Raw genomic sequence first — 24,696 nt, 5'->3', positions numbered from 1 at the left:
GCCTCTACTCTGTTGAGATATTGACTTTCTCATGTGAAGTTTCTGACATTTGAATTTGCTTGTAAATATTAAATATATGTTACTGAACTGTAAGACTTATAGACATAGAGGTTTTATTCACGATAATAATTTTAGATCTTAAGAATAAATGTACATGAGACTAAAGGTTCCTGCCTTCTAGGCAATGAAAAAACTCATTGTCCCTTCCTAGAAACCATTCTTCTCTGACCTTCATTGTATTTCCTGAGGAAGAGAATCTGGTGTTTCCTTTAGTTAAGGGAAAATAAAGGTTCCTAGGAGGTGAAGAGAAATGTTCATGGAAATGTGAGTTGTTATACAAATAATGTTACATTATGTCACTTCTGCATAGGCCTGCACAGACCTTCTGTCACATCAGAAACATTTGACAGTGGGGCTCCCTCCAGAACCTCGAGAAAAGACCATCTCTGCGTAAGTGTGGCACTTGTTTGGGTTTTGTCAAGCTTCTCAGAATGTCTAAATGGCTGTGTAGACTTGCCATCATCCTGATGCCTTAATCTGCCTCTTGGGGAGAATGTTGATAATGATAGCATGAGTGAATCAAACAGGAAATTAAAACTCTATTTTTTATTTGTTTGTTTTGAGATTTTTTTTTCTTTTTTGGTTGATTTTTTATTGCCTTTCCCAACTCAGCTATCTCAAAAACAAAACAAAACAAAAAACCCAGAACACCATGAATTACACCTGCAAATATTCACCATCTTGAGAGAGAAAGGGGCAAGAAAGTGTACAACTGGAACATAGGGCTGATTATGAATCTCCATAGCACTCAAGAAGGGATAAGAGTACAAATCATAGTGAAAGGAAAAGAATGGGTACATGCAAGTATAGTGAAGTAACACCCTTGCAAAAACATTATCATCAGATCATTACTGCCATAGCTTCTAATAGGAAAATGTGCCCTCAGATAGGCTTGGGCTGGAGCTGGTGGGGAGTTGAGTTGCAGGCTGGAATAGAACATTACGTACCCATGAATCTTTCTTTTGCCTCTAGCCATGCCAGTAAAACTCATGTGCACTAAACCTGTTTAATTTCATGTCATGCCAGTGCCAAAATTTAAATCTGCAAGCTGACTATACTTGCATTTCCAAGAAGTATTTTTAGAGGGAGTCTGACTTCATAAGTGATCTGAAAAATCTGTTTTTCTACTAGGAAGTAGTTTGAAGCATGATATCCTCCCTGCCTGCCAGTTCTAATTCTGTAGCCAGTATAGTGAAAAATTTATTTTGTAAACAAAACACGTTCTAGATATAGAGTTAAATCACGAAAAACAAATGAGGGAGAACCAAGGTGTACCTTTGCTGATGCTTGCATGCCACTTCCTTCCTTGTTTACATCCTTGATTTGCATTGGTTCCAAGATCCAGTTGGAATTCCTATATTAAAGCTTAGACAGACATGTCTTGGAACATTTGTCACAGGTTCCATGTGTAAGTCCAAGAAAAGTTTCAGGAAAATCGTCCTAACCTTTGTGTGAGTTTGTTTAGGTTGCCATAACAAACTATCACAGACCAGATGATTTAAACAACAGAAATTCTCTCCTCATAGTTCTAGAGGCTACAAGCTCAAGTCAGGATGTCAACAGAGTTACTTCTTTCTAAAAGCTGTGAGTGGCATAGTTCCATGCTGCCTCCCTCTTTTATTTGTACATGGCCAACTCCTAGTATGTCTCCTCACATTTCTTCCCTCTGTGTATGTCTGTTTTCAAATTCTCCCTTTTCATAGGAACACCAATTATATTGGAATAGGGCCAATCCTGATGACTTCATTTTAACTTAATAACTTAATAAAGACCCCCCATTTCCAAATAAGGTCACATAGTAACATACTAACCATTAGCCTTTCAATATATTTAGCATGATCTGAGGGCTTTGTGTCAATCAATGAGAGTCAGAAGTGTAGAACAAGTGCCTAGCTGTGTGTGTGTGTGTTTTGTGTGCATTTAATAATACTAATTATCATCATAATTTTTTTAAAAAATCAGCATAACACTTAAGTGATGCAATTCTGAAGTCATAAAATGGCTTCCCAAACGCAGTTTATTACATTGTACACGTGAAAGTTGTCTTTTAAAGAAAGGCTAATTTTTGAACGAACCATGACAAAAAATGGTTTAAAAAAAACATGGGATGAAAAGACACCACAGAGTGTATTTTAAGTAAAATTCTTACAGAGGGAGAAAATCTAGATTTAGACAGGATGGAACTCTCCTGAGTTAAGTGATTGGAGCCAAACTGATACATGGAGGCAATGACTGGGCTCTACAGACAGAAAAAAATCAAAACAGCACTGGTAATAAAAAGCTGTTGACTCAGTGACAGACTTTAGAAGAGCTTTTCATTTCAATATATTAGGTGTCAGTGGTTGCATAGTTGCTTTTTTTTTTTTTTTGTCTTCCTTCACTGTCTTCTTCCTCAGACCTCTGCCTTATGAGACACTCACTCAGCTCATAGATGAAGCCAGTGAAGGTGACATGAATATTTCAATCCTTACACAGGTGAGCAGAATTATAAACTCTAACCTAATGGTTGATATTTTAATGTTTGTTTGATCTGGCAATTTACAGACAATAAGATAGGTACTGTAAAACCAGCACCATAATGTTTGTTTATATCCATTGCTTGAACAGGAAATAATGGTATATCTAGCCATGTATATGAGAACTCAGCCTGGCCTCTTTGCTGAAATGTTCCGACTTCGAATTGGCCTGATCATACAAGTTATGGCAACAGAACTGGCCCACTCCCTTCGATGCTCAGGTACGCAATTTCCTAACTATTTTAGATGAAATTCAATTTAATGAAGGTCTGTGGAATGTGAGATCAGGGGAGAAAGAAAAATAACACATTACATACAAAGCTCAGACATTGGGTGTGGCAATCTTGTTTTCATGTTAATCAGTTACTTCTGTCAGTTACTGACAGAATGAGTTTTTATATTAGTCCTGCTATTTCCAAATGCCACCTCTTGGGGGCTCTGCATTCCCTATTTTTCCTAACTCTTCTGCTAGCTTCATTTCTCCTAATTCAAGTGTCCTGACTGATTCAGCAAAGCTTCTGTACAAAGATTGATTCACTGTATCAGTGGATCATAGTGTCGGTGTGCTATCAAAAAGCAGTATTTTACTAAAGTTTATCTGACATGACTCTTTGAAGCTGATTTTAGGTCTGTTTGGCAAGATAACAGTTGTAGAAGAATAGTTGAGGCCTTTGAAATCTGTAAGAGGTGGTGATATTTGTTTTATTTCAACAGTAATACAAAATAATTGAAGCAGTGATGACACCAAAAACTAAAATGCTTACAAAACTCAATTCTAACCACCTTTTCAGTTAAATTTTCCTCAAAAAGACTTCCAACTGAACTATTAGCAACTAATTATTTTACTGACTTGAGTTAAAACCAAATATTTAGGTAACTCTTTAGAGGAAGATAGCTAGCAATTATTATATAGCTACAACATGCCAGACACTGTATGCCATTTGGCTTTCATGTTTAGAAGAGGCATTGTCTTGAACCTTTGCAACAACCCTTTAATACTGCTATTGTTACAACACTTAGCTTAGTGTGGCTTAAGTAGTTTCCAAATACATGAACAAATATATGGATTTGAGTCCTTTGGGGGACTTTTTGAATAATTAATTTAAAAACTATTTATTTTTTATTTTAAATGCAGAATTACAAAAAGAGGAGAAAAGATAGAATCTCGCATCACTTGTTCATTTTTCAAATAAGCGTAATACCCAGGGCTGGACCAGGCTGAAGCCAGGAGTTTCTTTCAGGTCTCCCATGTGGTTGCAGGGACCCAAGCACTTGTGCCATCTTCCACTGATTTCCCAGGTGCATTAGCTGAGATCTGGGCTCGAAGTGGTGCAGCCAATACTCAAACCAGCACCCATATGGGATACAAGTGTAACAAGCATCTGCTACACTACCATACTGGCTTCCATTAGTTTTCCCCCTATTTCCTCTTCGTGTTTTTTAGTTTTGAGGTAACATTTAACATTATGTTACAATAAAAAAAAAAAAACCTTAGTGTTTCACCAAATAACAGATTTAACAATTAAAAAGTTTGAAATAAGACCTACCCACATGGTCGCCTAGTGGTTAAAGTCCTCACCCTGAATGCGCCGGGATCCCATATCAGCGCTGGTTCATGTCCTGGCAGCCCCGCTTCCCATCCAGCTCCCTGCTTGTGGCCTGGGAAAGCGGTCGAGGACGGCCCAGTGCTTTGGGACCCTGCACCCGTGTGGGAGACCTGGAGGAGGATCCTGGCTCCTGGCTCTGGATTGGCACAATTCTGGCCGATGCAGTCACTTGGGGAGTGAATCAGTGGACGGAAGATCTTCCTCTCTGTCTCGCCTGCTCTCTATATATCTGACTTTCCAATAGAAAAAAAAAATAAATCTTTAAAAAAAAAAACCCTAGTTTAGTGGGAATGTAGGCATTACATCAACACTTTGGAGAAGGTATTGTCTCATTTTAGCAGCAAGGAGAAAATCTCAGAGAGGGTGAATAACTTGTGCAAAATAACACAGCTAGTAAATAATGGAATTTGTTTCCAAATGTATCGAATATAAAATGATTTCTAGTTAAGTACTTCATTAAACAGAGTGTAGATACTTCAAAAACATCACAGAAAATGGCATTAAAAGGTATGTTTTGAGTGGCATTTGGACAAATAGTTTGGGTGTTGATTAAGATATGCTGGTCCCCATTGCTGGAATATACACAAAAGAAATGAAACAGCATATGAAAGGGTTACTTATATCCCATTGGCTTTTTTTTTTTTAAGATTTATTTATTTTTACTGGAAAGGCAGATTTACAGAGAGGAGGAGAGAGAGGAACATCTTCCACCTGATAATTAACTCCCCAAGTGGCTGCAATTGCCAGAGCTGGGCCAATCCAGAGCCAGGAGCCAGGAGCTTCCTACAGATCTCCTATGCAGGTGCAGGGTCCCAAGGCTTTGGACATCCTTTGCTGCTTTCCCAGGCCATAAGCAGAGAGCTGGATGGGAAATGGGGCTGCTGCAATTAAAACTGGAGTCCATATGGGATCCTGGCTTGTGCAAGGCCAGAACTTTAGCTGCTAGGCTACTGTGCTGGGCCCTACCCCATTGTTTATAACAGCTGAATTCACAACAGCTAAGATATGAAATCAACCCATAAATCCATCAATTGATGGATAAAGAAAATGTGTATATATACACACAGTGGAATACTACTTAATCATCAAAAATAATAAAATCTGTCTTTTGCAACAGAATGGGTAAAACTAGAGACCATTATGCTTAGTGAAAGAATCCAGATCCAAAAAAGACAAATATCACATTTTTTCTTATTTGTGGTAGATAATGTACAGACTACCAAAAAAGCCTTGCTTGCTCTTTATATACACACATAATCACACACACATGCACATATATATATTAGGGACCAGCATTGTAGTGTATCATGTTAAGTTGTTTATTGTAATGCCACATTTGATATAGGTACTTATTCAAGTCCCAGCTGTTCCACTTTGGGTTCAGGTCCCTACTAATGGCCTGGGAGAAGGAATGAAGGGTGGCCCAAGTGCTTGGGCTCCTATAACTACATGGGAGACATAGAAGAAACTCCTGGCTTCAGGATGGCCCAGACCTGGCCATTTGTGGGATTAAACCAGCAGATGAAAGATTCTCTCTCTCTCTCTCTCTCTCTCTCTCTCTCTCTCTCTCTCTTTGTCTCTGTAACTCTGCTTTTCAAATAATAATAATAAATCTTAATATATTATGTGTATATGTATATATGAGTGAAATTGACACCTTGGAGTTTGATCCTTATTTATTATCCTCACCTTCACTCCTGCTGAACAGTAGTCTATATTCTACTTCTAACATGTTGACCTATTTAGTGGAACATTGGCCCTGTGATGACAAAATGAAATGAAAATATGATGCAAGTTTAAAAAATGGAAAGGAAAGGAAGAAGGAGGAGTGGAGGGAAATACTATGTTCTAGAATTGTACTTATGAGCTACTTTAAAAAGTAATTAAAATTTTAAAAAGATATTCTGGTCCAATATTAGAGTAACTTGGTTCAAGGCTCTGTTCCTGGTTCTGGCTTCCTGCTAATGTAGACCCTTTGAGGTAGTGATGATGGCCAGATGATTGGGTTCCTGCCACCCAAATGGGAGACCTGAATTGAGTTCCAGGCTCCCAGATTTTCTCCCTGCTCTTGCTATTTTGGTTATTTGGAGAATAAATGACAGATGACAGCACTGTTTCTCTGTCTCTTTCTGTCATATATTTTAAAAATAAATAAATAAAACTGTGGATCCCACGTGGTAGCCTAGTAACTAAAGTCTTCAGCTTGCAAGTGCCAGTCTGTCACATAGGCACCTGTTCATGTCCCGGGTGCTCCACTTCCCACCCAGCTCTCTGCCTGTGGCCTGGAAAAGCAGTGGATGATGGCCCAAAGCTGTGGGATCCTGCACCCACATGGGAGGCCCTGAAGAACCGGAAGAGCTCCTGGCTTTGGATCAGCTCAGCTTCGGCTGTTGTAGCCACCTGGGGAGTGAAGAGTGGATGGAAGATCTTTCTCTTTGTCTCTCCTCTCTATAAAATCTCACTTTCTACTAACAATAAATAAATCTCTTTTTAAAACTGTGTATTTATTTTGCAGAATTTTTTGAAACCCATGTGTATGAGAGATATTTTAAAAGTTCATGAAAATACATGTTATGAAAAAAATACATAAATTTCAAAATATTTTCGCCAAATTTATCTTTTGATCTAATTTCCTTGAACTTTTTAAAATACTATTTTATTATAGAGTCTTCTTTAACTGGGCAACCAAGGTATTATTGAAAGATGTTATGGTTGTTTAATAAACTCCCAGTCTTCACTTCTCCTTAATTATCTGTTATGGACATCTTTCCTGTGGATTTATCAAAATTGTGGATCTTTATTTCTCAAGAAATAGTCAAAATCCCTGGATCTGATATTCAAGACCCTCAAAATGTGACCGCAGCCTACTGCTTAAAAAATACTTCTACTAATTTTATCCATCCCTACCCTTAGAAATTGACTCCTCCTCCTAATTTCAAAGACCTTTTTGCCCCTCTCTCACTTGAAACATAGTATATGCAACATTTGATTGTTTATCTTTTTACATGTTCCCAGATAAGCAGCCTCTCAAGATTACATACCCTGTCACATCATTTTTATGCCAATATTGCTCTCAGTGTTTCAGGTTAGTGAACAAATTCAAGATATTCACCCAATATTCTCAATCATTTCACAGGTTTATATATGTTTTCTTTAAAGATTTATATATTTATTTACTTACTTACTTACCTACTTACTTGCTTGTGTATTGCAAAGGCAGATTTACAGAAAGAAGGAGAGACACAGAGAATGATCTTGCATCCACTGGTTCACTCCCCAGGTGGCCGTAACAGCCAGACCTGAGATGATCTGAAGGCAAGAGCCAGGAGCTCTTCTGGGTCTTCCACATGGGTGTAGGGTCCCAAGGCTCTGGACCATCCTCTGCTGCTTTTCCAGACCACACACAGGCAGGCAGCTGGAAGGGAACTGGAACAGCCAGGACATGAACAAGCACCCATTTATGATCCTGGCACTTGCCAGGTGACGATTTCACCACTGGGCCACTGGGCCAGATCCCCATATATGTTTTCTTTAAGTCTCCATAGTTTTGGAGTGACAAGTTTCACTTATTTTAGTCCATTTGCAAATATACACCCATTGCTTATCCTTTAATAGCCTACAGTTCCAACATTCTTTTATTCTTGTCACCTGCTGCTGAGTGCCCTAATGTTGTGAAATGAGAGAGAAGAAATCAATGACCTAGCTAATCCACAAACTGTATAGGCAGTCCTTAAACAATTAGTAATCTTTTGCTGTATGAATAACTATTGGTATAATGATAGAAAGTTATTACTTTGTTCTAATTAAATGACTCAGAAATGCTAAGCAAGAAAGGAAGTAGAGAAAAATAGGGAGGATATGGTGAACAAAGTAGAAATTCTTCTGTCTTAATGTTTCTACCACATAGCTGAGGAAGCCACGGAGGGCCTGATGAATCTCAGTCCTTCAGCCATGAAGAATCTCCTACACCACATTCTCAGTGGCAAGGAATTTGGAGTGGAACGAAGTGGTAAGATCAAATCATGACATTTTGTTTCAGATTACTTGCTTTAAGTGACTCATTGCTTTTTAAATTTTTTTTTTTCAGTAAGAGGAATCTTACCTCAAATCAGTAGAAATCCATTGGATACACCAATCAAATGCAAAGTATATTCTGGATCAAGATTTGGAAAGCACTATATGTCTCATCTTTTTTCTTAAATAATGTACAGATTTAGCATCCCTAATCTGAAAAGCAAAAATCTAAAATGCTCCAAAATCCAAAATTTTGAGTATTGACATGCATCTGATCTCTTATGACAAATCAATGTAAAAATTTAAGTGAATTAAAAGTAATGTATAAAATTGCCTTCAGGCAGTGTGTATAAAACAAGGAATTTTGTGTTAGATTTGGTTCCCATCTCCAAAATTTCTCTCTCTCGTGGTTTTGGCGGTGTTATTTGCTGTTGTGTCTCTCAAGCAACAGAGCGCATGAAGAGATCTTATTTCTCATTCTCAGCTTTCAAAATTAGCATAATGAGATGTGTGTGATCAAATGGATAGATGCCAGATCCTAGAGTGATAAGGAAAAAATTAAAAGGTTAGAAAGCAGTGATGCTGGATCTGGAGATTGAGCTAAAATGCAGGTTCTAATACAGTAGGTTTGGGTTGGGATCTCAGATTCTACTAACAAGTTTCTTCTGACAGTGATGCTGCTGGTAGGTAAGTGGACTATGGTGAGGTCTTACTAGCAGATTTTTTAATTTTGTTAAAAACTAAAATACAAATATATCTTAGTCCCTTAACATGGTAGAGAATAACTTGAATTGGCCACTATGTCTTCAATCTCTCAGTTCGTCCCACTGACTCAAATGTCAGTCCTGCAATTTCCATTCATGAGATTGGTGCTGTTGGAGCAACCAAAACGGAACGAACTGGGATCATGCAGTTAAAAAGTGAGATAAAGCAGGTAAGATACTATTTCATGAGTTAGTTGGAATATTGTCATATTTGAGAACATTCTTTTTAGAGTGAGTCTTTGTTGAAATCACTTATTTTGTTTCATTTGAGTTTAATTTAAGGCATTTATTTTTCAGGTGGATTTTCGTAGACTGTCTGTCTCAACTGAGAGTCAGGTGAAATAGCTAGGGACCCTTGGACATAGTTTAACTTGCCTTTAATTCTATGTAGCATGCATGAGCTCTTCGCCTTTTTACAAAAAAGATAACATACAATGCAACAGCTTGTTTGAATCTCAATTGTAACAATCATCTTATGACTTTCCTCTTTCTGAACCAAGCTATTTTGCTAATTTTAGGAAGAATATAACTTGCATCTGTTATCAAAATATATATGTGTGTATATAGATCTATGTGTATACATATTCCTTTTTTAGAACTGATATGTAATTTTGTATTAATTCTCCCTATAAAACTAAACTTAGACTTGTAAGTTTTAAGAACAAGTACTAAAAAAAAGGAAATCTTTGTAAATCTTTGTTCAGGTGTTTTTCCTCAATTTAACTCTTAGTTTCACCATTAGAGGTTTATGAAAAGGCATTGTAGACACATAGAAAAGCATTTACTTCAGTCTGACAGTTGTTGGAATTCACCAACCAACATATTGCCCTCTCTTACTTTTCCTTGTAGATAAGACTCCGTGAGTTGTTGCACTACACACACATTAAAAAAAACAAGTTTCCCTAGCTTCCTTTAAACTTCTGGAAAATAATATAATTTCAATGTCTCTAAAGTTGAAAAGGTACTAATTTGGTCACTGAAAGATCTCAAACAAAAAGCTTAAAATTACTTCCCTTGCTTCTAGAATATTGATAGCTTGTGATATTAAAATACATCTATAAGAAGAATGTGAACTGGAGGCTTTGTTTTTTAGAGAAATCAGAAATTATTTTGGCAAAGAATGAGTCAGTGCGTAAAGTTTAGTTTGGAATAAACTTCATTTGGGTGTACTTACTAAATACTTTTTACAGCATTTGTATTTGAGCAAGGGCAAGAACAGAATGGAATAAGAAAGGACCTTGAGTTGAAAAATAAGTATTCCCTTTCCAATTATTCCCAGATAAAATGAATAATCTGAACATTTTCCAATTTTAAAGGTAAAAGAATTACATTTTTAGTATTGAAAAAATTGACATTGGTATGCAATCCTTTTTTAGATCTAGAGTGATTAAACTTTTTGTAGTTGTTTATAGTCATACTGTGTTACTTACAAGTTCATTATATATTTAGAACTGGAAGTTTATGTCCCAAGCTAGATTAATATGATATTAAGATTTGACCTGTTCAATTATATCATTTAAGTTTTTTTCTACACATTCACTACTTGCAGGTCTTCAGGGAAAGTCTTTAAGGGGCTATAATTTAGAGAATTAAGAGCCCTAAATTATCATTACTTTCTTCTCAGTATTAATTTTTGTTGCTACTTGCATGCTGATAGTTTATGTTGCTCTAATTTCTTTTCCACCCCTCACCAATGCCCTCTTTTCTGATTATGGGGGAGAAATTAAGATGATTTTCTTAAGTTAATTCTTTATCGTGTCTTTTTTTTTTTTTTTTTTTTTTTTTTATTGTTGCTTACACTGTATTATGTAGTACAGTTTTATAGGCGCTGGGGACTCCCCCCACCCCTCCCCATACCCCTCCCCCCATGGTGGATTCCTCCACCTGTTGCATAACCATAGTTCAAGTTCAGTTGAGATTCATTGCTTGAAAACACATGCCTAGCATAAAGTTCAGCGTCTTATTGTCCAGATAAGTTCAGTGGCCTCTTGGGGAGACCTTCTATGGTCTGAAGATAGGTCTAACAGAGTAAAGATCCGTAGTAAGGATAGGGAAGTCTAGTCCATGGGCCATATAAAGCCTATGAAGTCAGTTGATCTAGTGCTGCCAAAGCAACTGCAGGTCAGAATCAAAATTTTATAGTAGGTTGAATTTTTTTTTTTTGCCTTCAAATGATGTTATAAATATCCAAATGGCCTTGACAGAAAAAAATATATATTTTTTTAAAAGGTTTCCCAGCTCCTGTTACAGGAAGGCTGTTTCATCAGCTTTTTACTAATAATCCTGCTGGCTGGTTGCTTAGTCTGTACTTTTGCTCTACTTATAACTTTTTAAAATATAAGTAATTATTTCTTTGCCTTATCCCTTTAAAATTTTCTTTCTTTTTTTTTTTCCATAGCCCAATGGTGGTCATCCACTGGGAGTAGATTTGATGTCACCATCTTTTCTGGTAACTGCTGCTATCTTTTATTAATGCCATTTACAAGTGCTCTAAATATACTGTTATATAACTCAAGACATACATTGGTTGAGTGAAAAATCAAGAACTAAAATAACTATAAAGTAACTTCAGGGTGGGGTTGAAATATTTCCATTTCTTTTCTAGTAAGGCAGGGAAGGGAGTTCTACTTCATCTTCTTTTCCATTTCAGAAAAACAAAACTTAGTTTAAGGAACAGTTGTTCAGTATGTGTTCATTCATTCATTCCTTCAACTGAGAGAATTTACTATATTCCTGCAATGCACCAAACATTGTGCTAGACAGTGTAAGTATCACCTAGGAACTTCAAATGCAAATCAGAAGTACTGCAGGTGATACCTAGCAAGCTGTGTTTTAGTTACCTCTTTAAATAATTCTGTTGTGATTATTGATTCACTTAGTAATTATCATTTGAGTGCCAGTGTTATGCCAGGTACTATAGCTACAACAGTGAATAAAGCAGATATGTTCTGTGCCCTCATTAAGCTTTTAGTTTAGGAATACTGTTCTTTAAGTACATTTCTTCTATTTGAATCAGTGATTCATAATGGCCTATGATTGCAGATCTCTTAAACTGAAGAGATCTAGGACAAATGACGACTAAACAAAAAATACAAAAATTATTGAAGATAACATTGGTGTTTTCATTAACCATAATTAGATACCCTGTAATGAATTAATAAAACTTGTTGAACTGTGTCAGATCCGTGTTGATAGGATAATAACACACAGAAGAAAATTTAACCTATAAACTCAAAACTATTAATATTTTGTTTTGCAAAAATCCTGATGATACAATATCAGACATATACCCTTTTGAGTTTGACCCCAATCTGAACAGCCTACATTCTTGATGGTAGAGAGCAACAATGAAGATGGATTACATAGCAACCCATCTACTTGACTGATCATTATGATAATCACTTACCAATAGAAATATTTGGGAGTACATTCTTCTTTTGCATAGCAATAGCTGGTGATTTAGACTGGTAACATCCCAAATTAAACTTGGAAAAGCTTTTTTTCTCAGAGGATATTTCCCCTTCTTTTTTTTCAAAAATGTATTTTTATTTGAAAAGCAGAGCTACAGTAAGAAGGAGAGTTAGAGAAGGTCTTCTATTCTCTGGTTCACTCCCCAACAGCCAGAGTTGAGCTGATCCAAAGCCATGAGCCAGGTACCTCTTCTGGGTCTCCCAAGTGGATGCAGTGTCCCAAAGACTCAGACCACCCTCTGCTCCTTTCCCAGGCCATAAGCAGACATTTTTCTATTTTATATTTCTTTTTGAATCTATGTTTTCTCCATTGTATTTCTTTACTTGGTGTAAATTTTCAGTGTTCATGAATCAAAACTTCATGCTTTGTATTGCTGAATAATAATAGTCCATTACATTGATGCATGTTTTATTTATCCATTCATCAATTGATAGGCATCTTGAGTTTTATTTTTCCACTTTTTTGGATCTTATCTTGGTATAAACCTTCATGTATAGCTTTCTGTAAGGATATATACTTTAATTTCCCTTGGATATGTACCTGGGGGTAGAAATGCTCACTCATATGCTAGGTAACTATGTTTAGCATCCTGAAAAACTGCAAAAAGTTTCTAGAGATGTCATTTTGCATTCCTACAGCAATGTATGAAGGTTTCAATTTCTTTACATCCTTACCAACCCTTATAATTGTCTTTGTCATGTATTTGAAAGACACAAATTGGGATCTGGTTCACTCTCCCCAAATACCTGCACCAAACAGGCAGGGCCAGGCTGAACCCAGGAGCCCAGAACTCCTCCTGCTCTCCCACATGAGTAGCAGGGGCCCAAGTTGCTGCCTCCCGGGGTGCACATTAACAAGAAGCTGGCTTGGAAGCAGAGGATATGGGCCTTAAACCAAGCTATCAAAATAGGATATGAGCATCGCAAGTGGCATTTTAACTATTGTGTCAAATGCTTGCTTCTGTCTTTTTTGATTTGTTGCTCATGTTTTTGGTTTCATATCTAAGAAGACTTTAAACAAAACACACATATTTCATGCTGTTTTTGTTCTACCACTTTTATAGTTTTAGAAGTCTATATCGCTTCTTGGCCTTTTGGGTCAGGTAGTTCTTTAAGCTCTATTAGCTCTTTAAGTCTATAGTTGTGATTACATTGCTGTTGTATCCAAGGCCACTCTTATGTTCAGTGATTCACTCAGAGAACTCATAGATCTCAGCATATAGTTGTATGTACAGTTACAATTTACTAAAAGCCCTCATTCAATCCAGGATTCCAGGTATCAGTCATGAGTCAACCTTGTAAGCAGGGCCTTTCAGGATTAGCAGTCCTGAAGAGTGATCTGTTTCGGTTCAGTTTTTGTGTGTAGTGTAAGGTTGATGGTCCAACTTAACTGTTTTCTTTTTTATTAATAAAACAGACATGTAACAATTTACAGTTAGTTGTGGGAGTAACACAAAACTGATCAAGCGAAGCAATTAGCTTTTTCCTTTCTTCACATTTTCCTTGTGTTTATAGAGTTGCAGCTTCTCTATTCTAGTTCTTGATGCCATGTATAATATGAATTATAACCACCCTACTGTACTGTAGAATATTAGAACTTACTACTTGTATCTTACTTAGCTTCTTCTAGTCTATGACTGCTTCTGTTACTTCTTCTAATTGACCATGTTTTCCCAACTTCCTTCTCCCACAATCCCAGCCTGCAGTAATCACTGTCTTCAGTTCAGACTAAAATGTCCACACATGCAAAAGAACACATAGTCTTTCAGTGTCTGGCTTATTTCACTTAACATGCTGAAATAGCATCCTTTATGCAAATATACATCTCACATTTTATTTATCCATTCATTCACTACATTAATTTCCTATCTTGACTAAACAACTACATTAATTTCATATCTTGACTATTGTGATTAGTTCTACAATGAACACGGGAGTGCAGACATCTATTTGACATACTGATTTCCCTTCCTTTAGATATATACTGAAAAGTGAGAAATAAATCATTGTGATAGATCTATTTTTAGTTTGTAAGGAATGTCCATACTGTTCTTCATAATTGCTATGAGGTTCCCTATTCTCCACATTCTCTCCAACATTTTTTTTAATATTTTGTATGGTAGCTGGTCTAACTGGAGTGAAATGATAGCTATTTTATTATGGTTTCACTTTGTGTTTTCTTGATGACTAGTGATCCTTAGCAATTTTTTAATGATTGTTGGCCATTTGTATTTATTCTTTTGGGGAAAAACGGTTATTCAGATCCTTTACCCATTTCTTTCTTTTGTTGTTGTTGTTGTTGCTTGCTTGTTTGTTTGCATTTTGGTTTCCTTACTTTTCTTTTCTTTTCTTTTTAAGAACAGAGGGAGAGAGAGAGATTGATCTTTCAGCCACCGGTTCACTTCCCAAATTGCCATACTGGCTGGGACTGGGCCAACCAGGCATCAGGACCTTCTTATATTATACGATTTCTTTCTGTTTTTAAAAAAATTACATTTATTTATTTTTAAAGATTTGTTTATTTTTATTGGAATAGCAGACAAGATTCACTGAGAGAAGGAGAGACAGGAAGATCTTCCGTCCACTGGCACACTCCCCAGGTGGTTGCAACAGCCAGAGCTGATCCAATCCAAAGCCTGGAGCCAGGAGACTCCTCAAGGTCTCCTACATGGGTGCAAGCTGTCCTCCACTGTCTTCTCAAGCTACAAGCAGGGAGCTGGATGGGAAATGGAGTTGTAGGACATGAACCAGCACCCACATGGGTTCCAAGCACTTGCAAATCAAAGATTTAGCCACTGAACCATCGCATCAGGCCCAAATTAATTTATTTATATGCAGGACAGAATTACAGAGAGAGGGACGCAGGGAGAGAGATCATTTATCTGTTGGTTCACTCTCCAAATGGCTATAATGCCTGAAGTTGGGTTGATCCAGAGCTAAGAAGCTTTTGTCTGCCACATGGGTTCAGGGGTCCAAGCACATAGGCCATCTCCTATGTGGCTTCCAAGAACATAAGCAGGGAGCAGGATTGGAAGTGAGGCACCTGGAACTCAAATTGAAGACCATATGGGACACCAGCACCACAGCCAATGACTTTACCATAGTACCTACTCCATGATTTTTTTTTTTTTCTGTTTTTAAGACTGAATGCTATTCCATTACATATAAGTATATATCTGTTGGCCATTTCAATATCATCTTTGGTGAAATGTCTATTTAAATATAATTTGGTTGTTACTGGTCCTGTATTTTCTAACTTTATTCACTTATGACTTTTTAGTGAATTCCATAGAATTTTCTGTACACAAGATCATGTCATCTTCAGATATAGTCTTACTTTTTCCTTTCCCATCTGGATATCCTTTCTTGCTTTAATTGCCTTAGCCAGATCCTCCAGTATAAAGTTACATTGAAGTAGGGCCAGGTGCAGTAGCCTAGTGTCTAGTAAAGTCCTTGCCTTGCAAGCACCAGGATCCCATATGGGCACCAGTTCTAATCCTAGCTGCTTTACTTCCCATCCATTTCCCTGCCAGTGTCCTGCGAAAGCAGTAGAGAATGGCCCAAGACCTTGGACCTGACCCTGCACATGCGTGGGAGAACTGGAAGAAGTTCCTGGCGTCAGGCTTTGGATCAGCTTAGCCCCAGCCATTGCAGCCACTTAGGTAGTAAACCAGCAGACAGAAGATATTTTTCTCTGTATCTCTGACTTTCCAATTTTAAAAAAAAGTTATATTGAAGTAGTGAGAGTGGGTATCCTTCTCATGTTTTGACACTAGGAGAGTGTCAGGCTCTGGCTATTTGTTTTTATAGCTGTGAGTTCGTGAAGGAAAAAAGTCTAACCTTTAATTATATTGGCATAATTCCTTTTTATTCCTAATTTGTTGAGTTGGGGTTTTTGTTTTGTTTTTAAAGCCAGAAGACATGTGTTTAGTTAAAATTGGGTTTTTTTTTTTCTGCATCTGTTAAGATGATGTGGATTCTATCCATTGTAATATTGCTATTACATATAAAATTCATATTCAAATATCAAAACAACTTGAATAAACCCCACTTCCTCATGTTGTATAATCCCTTTTGTCACTGAATTCAGTTTACTGGATTTCCCTGAGATGTTTTTGTCTGTTTAACTATCAGGAACAATTTTAAAAAGTGTTCTTTTCTCTATTTTTGCGGGGGGAAAGGATGGGGGAATGGGAGGAGGGTACTGAGAATTTGTCAAGAACCAAAATCAGTATTAATTCATCTTCAAATATTTTGTATAATTAACTAGCAAGATCATCTGTACCTAGATTTTTCTTTGTAGAAAATTTTCTACTAATTCAATAATTTTAATTGTTACAAGTCTACTCAGATTCTCTGTTTCCTTTTTAATCATATTGGATAATTTGTGTCTTTCTAGGAATGTGTCCATTTTAACTAAGTTACATAATTTGTTAGCACATGATTGCTTGATAGTATATCCTTATATTTCTTATTATATCTGTAAGATCGGAATTCATGTGCCTAATTTTGTTTCTGTTTATTGTTAGCCCATCTAACTAAATACTTTCCCATTTTCTTCAGATTTTCAAAAAAAAATTTTTTTTGGTTTAATTGATTTTCTGCACTATTTTTTTGTTCTCTATTTACTTCTTTCTATTCCAATCTTTATTATTTTCCTCCATTTGTTCTTTTTTCATTATCATAAAATAAAGGATTTTTTTTTTTTTTTTGGAAAGGCAGATTTAGAGAGAGACAAAGAGAAAAATCCTCTATCTGCTGATTCACTCCCCAAATGGCCTTGGCAGGGCTCGAGCTGACCCAAAGCCAGAAGCCAGGAGCTTTTTCCAGGTCCTCACATGGATGCAGAATCCCAAGGCTTTAGGCCATCCTCTGCTGCTTTCCCAGACCACAAGCAGGGAGCTGGATGGGAAGTGGAACAGCCGGAACATGAACCGGTGCCCATATGGGATGCTTGCGCATGCAAGGCGAGTACCTTAGCCACTAGGCTACAGTGCCAGGCCCAAGACTTATTTATTTTAAAGGCAAAACATTAGAGAGATAATTGCAAAGAGAAAAATTTGTCAATCTGCTAGTTCACTCCCCACATGTTCATAATGGCTGAGGCAGGCTCGGGCAAAAGCCAGGAGCCTAGAACTACATGTTTGACAAAATTCCAAATTCTTGGGCAATCTTCTACTGTTTTTCTAGATACATTAGCAGGGAGCTGGATCAGAAATGAACCAACTGGCCTGGTCTTGAACCCTACATAGGATTAACCCCCTCCTCCACAATGCCATAGCCAATACTGAAATGTATAACAAATTTGTCTTTTAGCTGTATTCTATAAGTTTTGATATGTTGTAATTTCATTTTCATTAGTGTCAGTATTTTTAATTTTTTCTCCAGTGCATTGGTTATTTAAGAGAATATTCAATTTCCACATATGAGTGGTTTTAAATTTCCTTCTGTTACTTATTTCTAATTTAATTATGCTGTGGTTAAAGACATACTTTGTGTGATTTCAGTTCTTTTAAATTTATTAAAGCTAATGTTTTGCCACCTATGAGAGCAATAAACTAAGCCAAAGACCATGTAGAATTTTAGCAGCTATAATCAGATAATGAAAGTTAGGTATCAGCGAATTATCTGAAAGGTTTATATCAGTTTGCAACAGTACCAGTATACTTCAGTCGGCTACCCTTCTTGCAAGCTTTCTGTCTTGACTGTTTCACTTGATATGTATTGTATAATCCTGTAGTGTATTTATTGTTCACTGTGATATAATACTTCATCAGAGAAACAAAGACTTACATTCTTTTCTCTATACTTCTCCCAAGTCACCCGGAACCTCCATGACTACAAGTAGTGGATCTCTTCCTAGTCTACCTGACCAACAGACATCTAAAGATAGCCGTCAAGGTCAATGGCAACGGCGAAGAAGGCTGGATGGAGCACTAAATAGAGTCCCAATTGGATTTTATCAGAAAGTGTGGAAAGTTTTACAGAAAGTAAATATAACTCGTTGTGAATGTCTGTTTGTTTTTCCTTCTGAAGTCCTCGGTCTGTTTCAGTGAATAGATGATGAAATTGTGTGTCACATACTGCATTAAAAACTAGAAGAAAACTAAATGGAACAAATGATTTGTCACTTTAGCATTATTAGCAGTTTAGTCTCTTTCCACTGTTTTTGCTGTAGTGCTGTTTCTAAATTAGATATTTTATTTTTTTCCCTTGAATACTTTTTTGGTACTAACATTTTTTTTAATTTTATATATTTTTATTATTATTATTTTATGATACAGCTCCATAGGTCCTAGGATTTCCCTTATCCCCTCTCCAATTCCCTCATCCTCACTGAGTTACCCTATATCTTTACTATAGTATAGTTCTTCATACGCAGTCATGTCCATCATTGCAGGAATGGACAATGGCAGAGAGTCCAGCATCCTATTGACAAGATACAGTAAACAATTTCATTGGGAGTCCATCTCTGTCTGGAAGTAAAGATGCATAGTGCATTGTATCCTCAAGTCTGGATATGATAGTCTCCACTACACAGTTACTATACATCCCTTTAAATGAAAAGCCACAATGCAAAATCAATAATAGGAAGAAAGATAGAAATTTACTATGCCATAAAGTTAAATAACATGCTGCTAGATATGATAGTCTCCATTACACAGTTACTCCCAGTAAAATAACAATAGAAGACTAAATCAATGAACAACCCATTGTTAAAATGACAGGATCAAATTGCCACCCATTCATATTAACACTGAATGTAAATGGCTTAAACTCATCAATCAAAGGTCATAGTTAGTAGACTGGATTAAAAAACGAAACCCATCTACTTGTTGCCTACAGGAGACACATTTCACCAACAAAAACCGGTGGAAACTATGTCTCATCGATTTTGATTTTTTTGTTTTTGTTAGTTTCATCTCTTCAAAGCAGTTTCTTCTGATTAAATTCTTCAGTGACTCATAGATCATAGAGTAGCATCATTATCTTTAAGAAGGTTCTTGAGTGTCATTTCTTCAGCGATACATTAGTCATTCAGTAGCATTTATTTAACTTCATGGTGTTGTTAATTTATTTTTTTCCTTCCTGTTGTTGATTTTGTTTAGTGGCTTTTCATTGAATTAAATATTTTAAATCACCACTTCTCTACTTTGGGCCATAGTTAGACACTATGGAACATTATGATACATCTGTTGCTAATCAAATGAATTGGGGTACTAAAGTGCTAGCTTCCTTTATAGCCACTGGCGTTTGTATGTTTTGTGATAGAATCAAAACCTAGACTTGACATCCCAATTTAAGAGGCAAAATACACACCCTCTGGGGTTTTTTGTTGTATTCCTTTCAGAGTGTAACACTAGTCATTTTGCATGTACATTTAAATATTAATACTTTTCTGTGCAGAATGTTGCTTGGTATATGTATTATGCAATGAAAAATGTCTAGGAAAGTCAGTAAACCTATTACATTGGACTCCTTATCTGTGATTGTTATAACATATAGTGTTCGATTTACTGAGAATCTAAGAAGTCATAAACTCCGAATGCTTGTTTTTTTTGTTTTTTTTTTTTTTTGGATGCTTCTTTACGATTACACTGATAGCAAATAGGAACCTTAAAATTTCATTCGTTTGCATAGTATTTGTTGAACATCTGTGTACCAGGCACTCTACTCATTTCTCATTCAGCAAAGACCAAAACAGACAATAGTCTCTGTCTTTGTGGAACTTGCATTTTACCAGGAAGAAGCAAACAATAAATAACAAACACACAAAATAGGTAATACATAGAAAGGTTTTTAAAGGTGATAAACACTATGGAGAAAAAATAGAGGAGTATAAAGGTATGTATGGGGGAATTGAATGCTTAAATAGAAACTGTGGTAATACACAGGTTTGAAAGTGTATACCTTGAGCATTTCCTGCAGCCTAAAATATTTCTGAAGGCACGATTGTACTGGAATCCAACATAATGTCCTCCCAGGTATCTCTGAACATTTCCAGGTTGTCAGTGCCAGCAGGAAGATCTGGCCTAACCTGTTCCACACCCCCCAAGTAAAGGATGAACCTTGTGTCTCCAATGCTCCAACCTTGCATCTTGGCACTTAAAGATCATGTCCCCATGGCAAGAATATATGGCCTCTTGACAGCTGGCTGGCTTGTGATTGGTCAGCCTATACCCTGTGAAGTATAGCTAGAAATATGGGTCTCCGGATCAAACCCGTATGGTGCGATGACCACTGCTTGTAAGGCCTGTACCCTATGTTGAAGTACTGGACCTACCTTCTTGCTAACATACCTACAAAGCAAGTACTTGGGTCCCTGTCACTCATGTAGGAAGCCCAGACTGAATTCCTAGCTCCTAACCTTGACTTGGCATGGCAGTTGTGTCCATTTGAGGAGTGAGCAGATGAAAGATATTTCCCTATCCCTCTCCTTCTGTCATCCTGCTTTTCATATAAAATAAATAAACCTTTAAAAAAAAGAAATAAATACATATCTGCTGTACAGGTCACCATATTTTTCTGCCTTGCAGTGTCATGGACTTTCTGTGGAAGGTTTTGTTCTTCCCTCTTCAACCACTAGAGAGGTAAGAGTCTGTGTCCTTCACATTTATGTGACTGATTGCTCACTTGACCAAAATATTTCAGCAATCACTTTTCAAAGTAACAGACCTATGCCTTTATAAGTCGACTGAATATTAAATGCATTTGAAGAAAGGAAAGAATTTGTTAAATTGAATCTAAATACCATATAATAATTATGTATCCCATTAACTACGCAAGTATGGCTTCTTTTAATGACCGATTAAATTCATCTGACTTATGTGAATGTTCAAGAGGGCAGAAAGGATAGAAATCTGAGAATCAATGGCTTCTCTTGTTCCTTCCCCATCCTTATCATTACCACCTCTTTTTTAGGGTGCTTATAGAGCATTATAGCATAAAGCAGTGACCCTCATCTCTCACTGTACAAACTGAGCAAATTGGACTCCCCTAGCCAACTTAGTGGATTAGAATTTTTCAGGGATGGGGCCTGAGGATCTGTAGGTTAAAGAAAAAAGTCTATAGGACAATTCTGATACACCACCGCCATTGGAAAACACTATTGCAAACCACAGATATAGATTATTAGAAGCCTTCATATTCTTTTTGTGGGAAAAAAAGTGGTTTTTTTGGTCCAAATCCACCATCTTCCCTATTTGTGTTCTCTTTGTCTTTAAATAAAGTTGGAATTTTAACAAATTTATAATGCACTCATACCTAAATAGCACCTTTAAAAATCTTTAAAGTGCTCTCTCATTATTTATTTTGATCTTCAACACAAGTGTGTGAGATAACTAAAGAATGAATGATCTCCTTCAATTTACAGATAGAGGGTACACCATTGTGGCACAGAGGGTTAAGCCTCTGCTTGTGACTCCGGCACCCCACATTTGTGTAGGTTCCAGTCCTAGCTGCTTCATTTCTGATCCAGCTCATTGTCAAAGTGCATAGGAAAGCAAAAGTTGGTCCATGCACTCTTGTGGGAGACCTGGATGTACCTCTTGGTTCTTAGCTTCAGCCTGTCCAATCCCAGCCATTGTGGTCATCTGGAGAGTGAAGCAGTAAATGAAAGATCTCTTTCTCTCTCTCTCTCTCTCTCTCTCTCTCTCTCTCTCTCTCTCTCTCGCCTTCTCTTTCTCTCTCTCCTCATTTCCCTCACTCTTTATGTAACTCTGCTTTTCAAATAAATAAAAATAAGGGGGAAATTTTAGAGACTTTTCAAAATCAAATAACTAGCAAATGGCATCCCAAGTCCACATCACTGCTCAGAGCACATACTCATTACAACTTCACCAATGATTATTCCTCCATCCCTTCACCCTATAATGACATCACAGGTCCTAAGATCTATTTTATTTTAATAGTACTTAGATGTTTTATGTAATTCTAATAGTCATGTATGTACAATTTTAAGTTCTAATTAATTTTCCCTTTCCCTTTATTCTTTAAATGATTCCATAAAAACTCATCTGGTTGCTAATGCTGTGCTATGATGTTATTTATATAAACATTCCTATGTTTAGGTTACTTCTAGTTTTACATGTATGACTAATGTACAGAGTGGAGGTTTTATTCCCCATTCTTTGAATTACCTCCTTAGAATGAACTGCCAGAAATAGGATTATGGATTACAGAGCACTGACACTTTTATAACTCTTGTTCTGCACTACCAGATTGTCTTTCAAAGAGACTGAACCAGTTTACTCAGTTAAAGGGGGCTGAAGCACTGCCTGCAGCTGTTGTGTTGTTTACTGCCATTCAAAACAGGTGAGCGACGCCTCCTGGATGATGGACTCTCAGTATGCTATTTTCTCTCTCACAGATGACTCCAGGAGAGATTAAATTCTCTGTTCATGTGGAATCTGTCCTGAATCGTGTGCCTCAGCCAGAGTACCGCCAGCTTCTGGTTGAAGCCATCCTTGTTCTCACCATGCTGGCAGATATTGAAATTCATAGCATTGGAAGCATCATCGCTGTGGAAAAAATAGTGCATATTGCCAATGACCTGTTCCTTCAAGAACAGGTAGATAAACCTATTTTTCCCCTCAAAGAAAATTGTTTGACAGTAACCTGTACTTCAGAACCCTTCATAAAGACTATGTCACTTTCCTGTCCCTCTATCATAGCTCTTTTCTGGATCTCTTTTATAGGATCTGCAGCAATGAAGTAGGCTGCAGGATGACTTCTGTCTTTTATCATATATTCTGTGGTTTGTGTTAGATGCTTAAGTTGCCTGGAACTTATGTATTACTATTTTCCCTGAAAGCTTTGAGGCATTCATAACATATTCCAGTTTTCTGATCACAATGCTTTTTATGGTGCTGAGAAATTGATAGGAGACTATTTGTTAGCATATCCTGACTATTAAGGGGGAAAAAAAAGATACTTGAGTTGCTTTACTTTTACTTTTGCTACTTCCCTAATGAAAGCTATAGAAAACTTCTATTTCTGCATTTGTCTTATTTTAAAATAAAACTTCTGATAAATTAATCCTATTAAAAATACAAGTATTGAGAAAAAGTATTCCAAGTTTTGCCCAGAATGAGCAAGAATGCAAAAGGAGGACATCACTGTTGTCAGTAGGAAAATCTCCAAATCCTACTGTGAGGTGAAAGAGAAGTATCCAGAATTTCCTGGACAGTCCTGATTTAAAGTATTCTGTATTCCTGTCAATACCTGTATCAGAAAAAAAGTGTGATCCCTCTCAGGCATAGACTCTAGCCTTAGAAAGATTATGGGCTGCGCATGAAGTTGACTTAGAAAGAAATCATGGTCAAACACCAGATGAATTAATACATACAAGCTGAAATCAATAGTACTAGACAGAGTCAGGCCAAATCCTACTGTTATGATATATGTTTCCTACTGTTATGATCCATGTTATCATTTGCCTCTTAACAGACACAATTCATTTAAGTATTACTGTATAATTTACTTTCAAAAATGTATTGTAATGAGAAAAAATGTGAAGCAATAACATGATAGTAATTATCGTGATTTAGAGATCTAGTGAAATCATATGTGTGGAAACTCATTTTCAGTTTTGCATGCGTAATCTTGACCCTTTTCTGGCTAGGCAAGCTAGGCACTAATTAATTGGTTTGGAGAGAAGGCTCTTAGTTATACTGATTAGGACTTAACTTAGTGAGATCAGTAATTTTTCCTTTCCTCTTTGTTCTCCCCCTTCCTTAAAAAATACAAACAGAAAACCCTTGGCGCAGATGATATCATGTTGGCAAAGGATCCCGCATCTGGCATCTGTACTCTTCTGTATGACAGTGCACCCAGTGGCAGGTTTGGCACCATGACCTACCTCTCCAAGGCAGCCGCCACCTACGTGCAAGAATTCCTGCCCCATAGCATCTGTGCCATGCAATGAAGGCCTTGGGTCCTGGCTTTTGAAAGAGCCTTAGAAAGTTGTTGTTGATTGTGCATGGACATGAAATGTTACCACCTAATCACTCCCACTCTGCCTCTTTCCTCTATCCCATTCCTCCTGAGAAGAGAGAACGTCTCCAGTAAGCTAACTGCTTTATAAGAAGTGAACACTACTCTAAGAGCTCTCTTCCAATGTGTGGATGTTCAACCATGCCTATCTTAGCAGCTTGACTTCTCTCATGGTTCATAAAAGTTTGCATGTGTTTTTATTCTCTAGACCTGTTACCAACTTAGTTTTCTAACTCCTGTTTGGGGAGCAGGTATTAATAATAATTTATTC

The 24,696-nt window shown here is 36.9% G+C and overlaps 1 protein-coding gene across 5 annotated transcripts in view; it reads left to right on the top strand.

The window, feature by feature from the left end:
* The window catches only part of PHKA1 (phosphorylase kinase regulatory subunit alpha 1), a 104,623-nt gene extending 79,927 nt beyond the window's left edge, over nt 1–24,696 (top strand). For 2 of the 5 annotated variants that reach the window (XM_040999649.1, XM_040999646.1), the window contains 11 exons: nt 371–450; nt 2,457–2,535; nt 2,668–2,797; nt 8,091–8,192; nt 9,016–9,131; nt 9,259–9,297; nt 11,360–11,410; nt 18,251–18,421; nt 20,969–21,022; nt 22,801–23,001; nt 24,184–24,696. In XM_040999649.1, the coding sequence (XP_040855583.1) occupies nt 371–450; nt 2,457–2,535; nt 2,668–2,797; nt 8,091–8,192; nt 9,016–9,131; nt 9,259–9,297; nt 11,360–11,410; nt 18,251–18,421; nt 20,969–21,022; nt 22,801–23,001; nt 24,184–24,357 (1,197 nt within the window). In that variant the 3' untranslated portion in view covers nt 24,358–24,696. The remainder of the gene's footprint in view (nt 1–370; nt 451–2,456; nt 2,536–2,667; nt 2,798–8,090; nt 8,193–9,015; nt 9,132–9,258; nt 9,298–11,359; nt 11,411–18,250; nt 18,422–20,968; nt 21,023–22,800; nt 23,002–24,183) is intronic. The other 3 variants (XM_040999650.1, XM_040999648.1, XM_040999647.1) reach the window with 2 other exon arrangements.

Source organism: Ochotona curzoniae, unplaced genomic scaffold (assembly GCF_017591425.1).
Source record: "Ochotona curzoniae isolate NIBS_2020 unplaced genomic scaffold, NIBS_Ocur_1.0 scaffold_1852, whole genome shotgun sequence".
Lineage (NCBI taxonomy): Eukaryota > Metazoa > Chordata > Mammalia > Lagomorpha > Ochotonidae > Ochotona > Ochotona curzoniae.
Note: the sequence above shows the minus strand (reverse complement) of the source record. Positions and strands in the feature narration are given on the sequence as shown.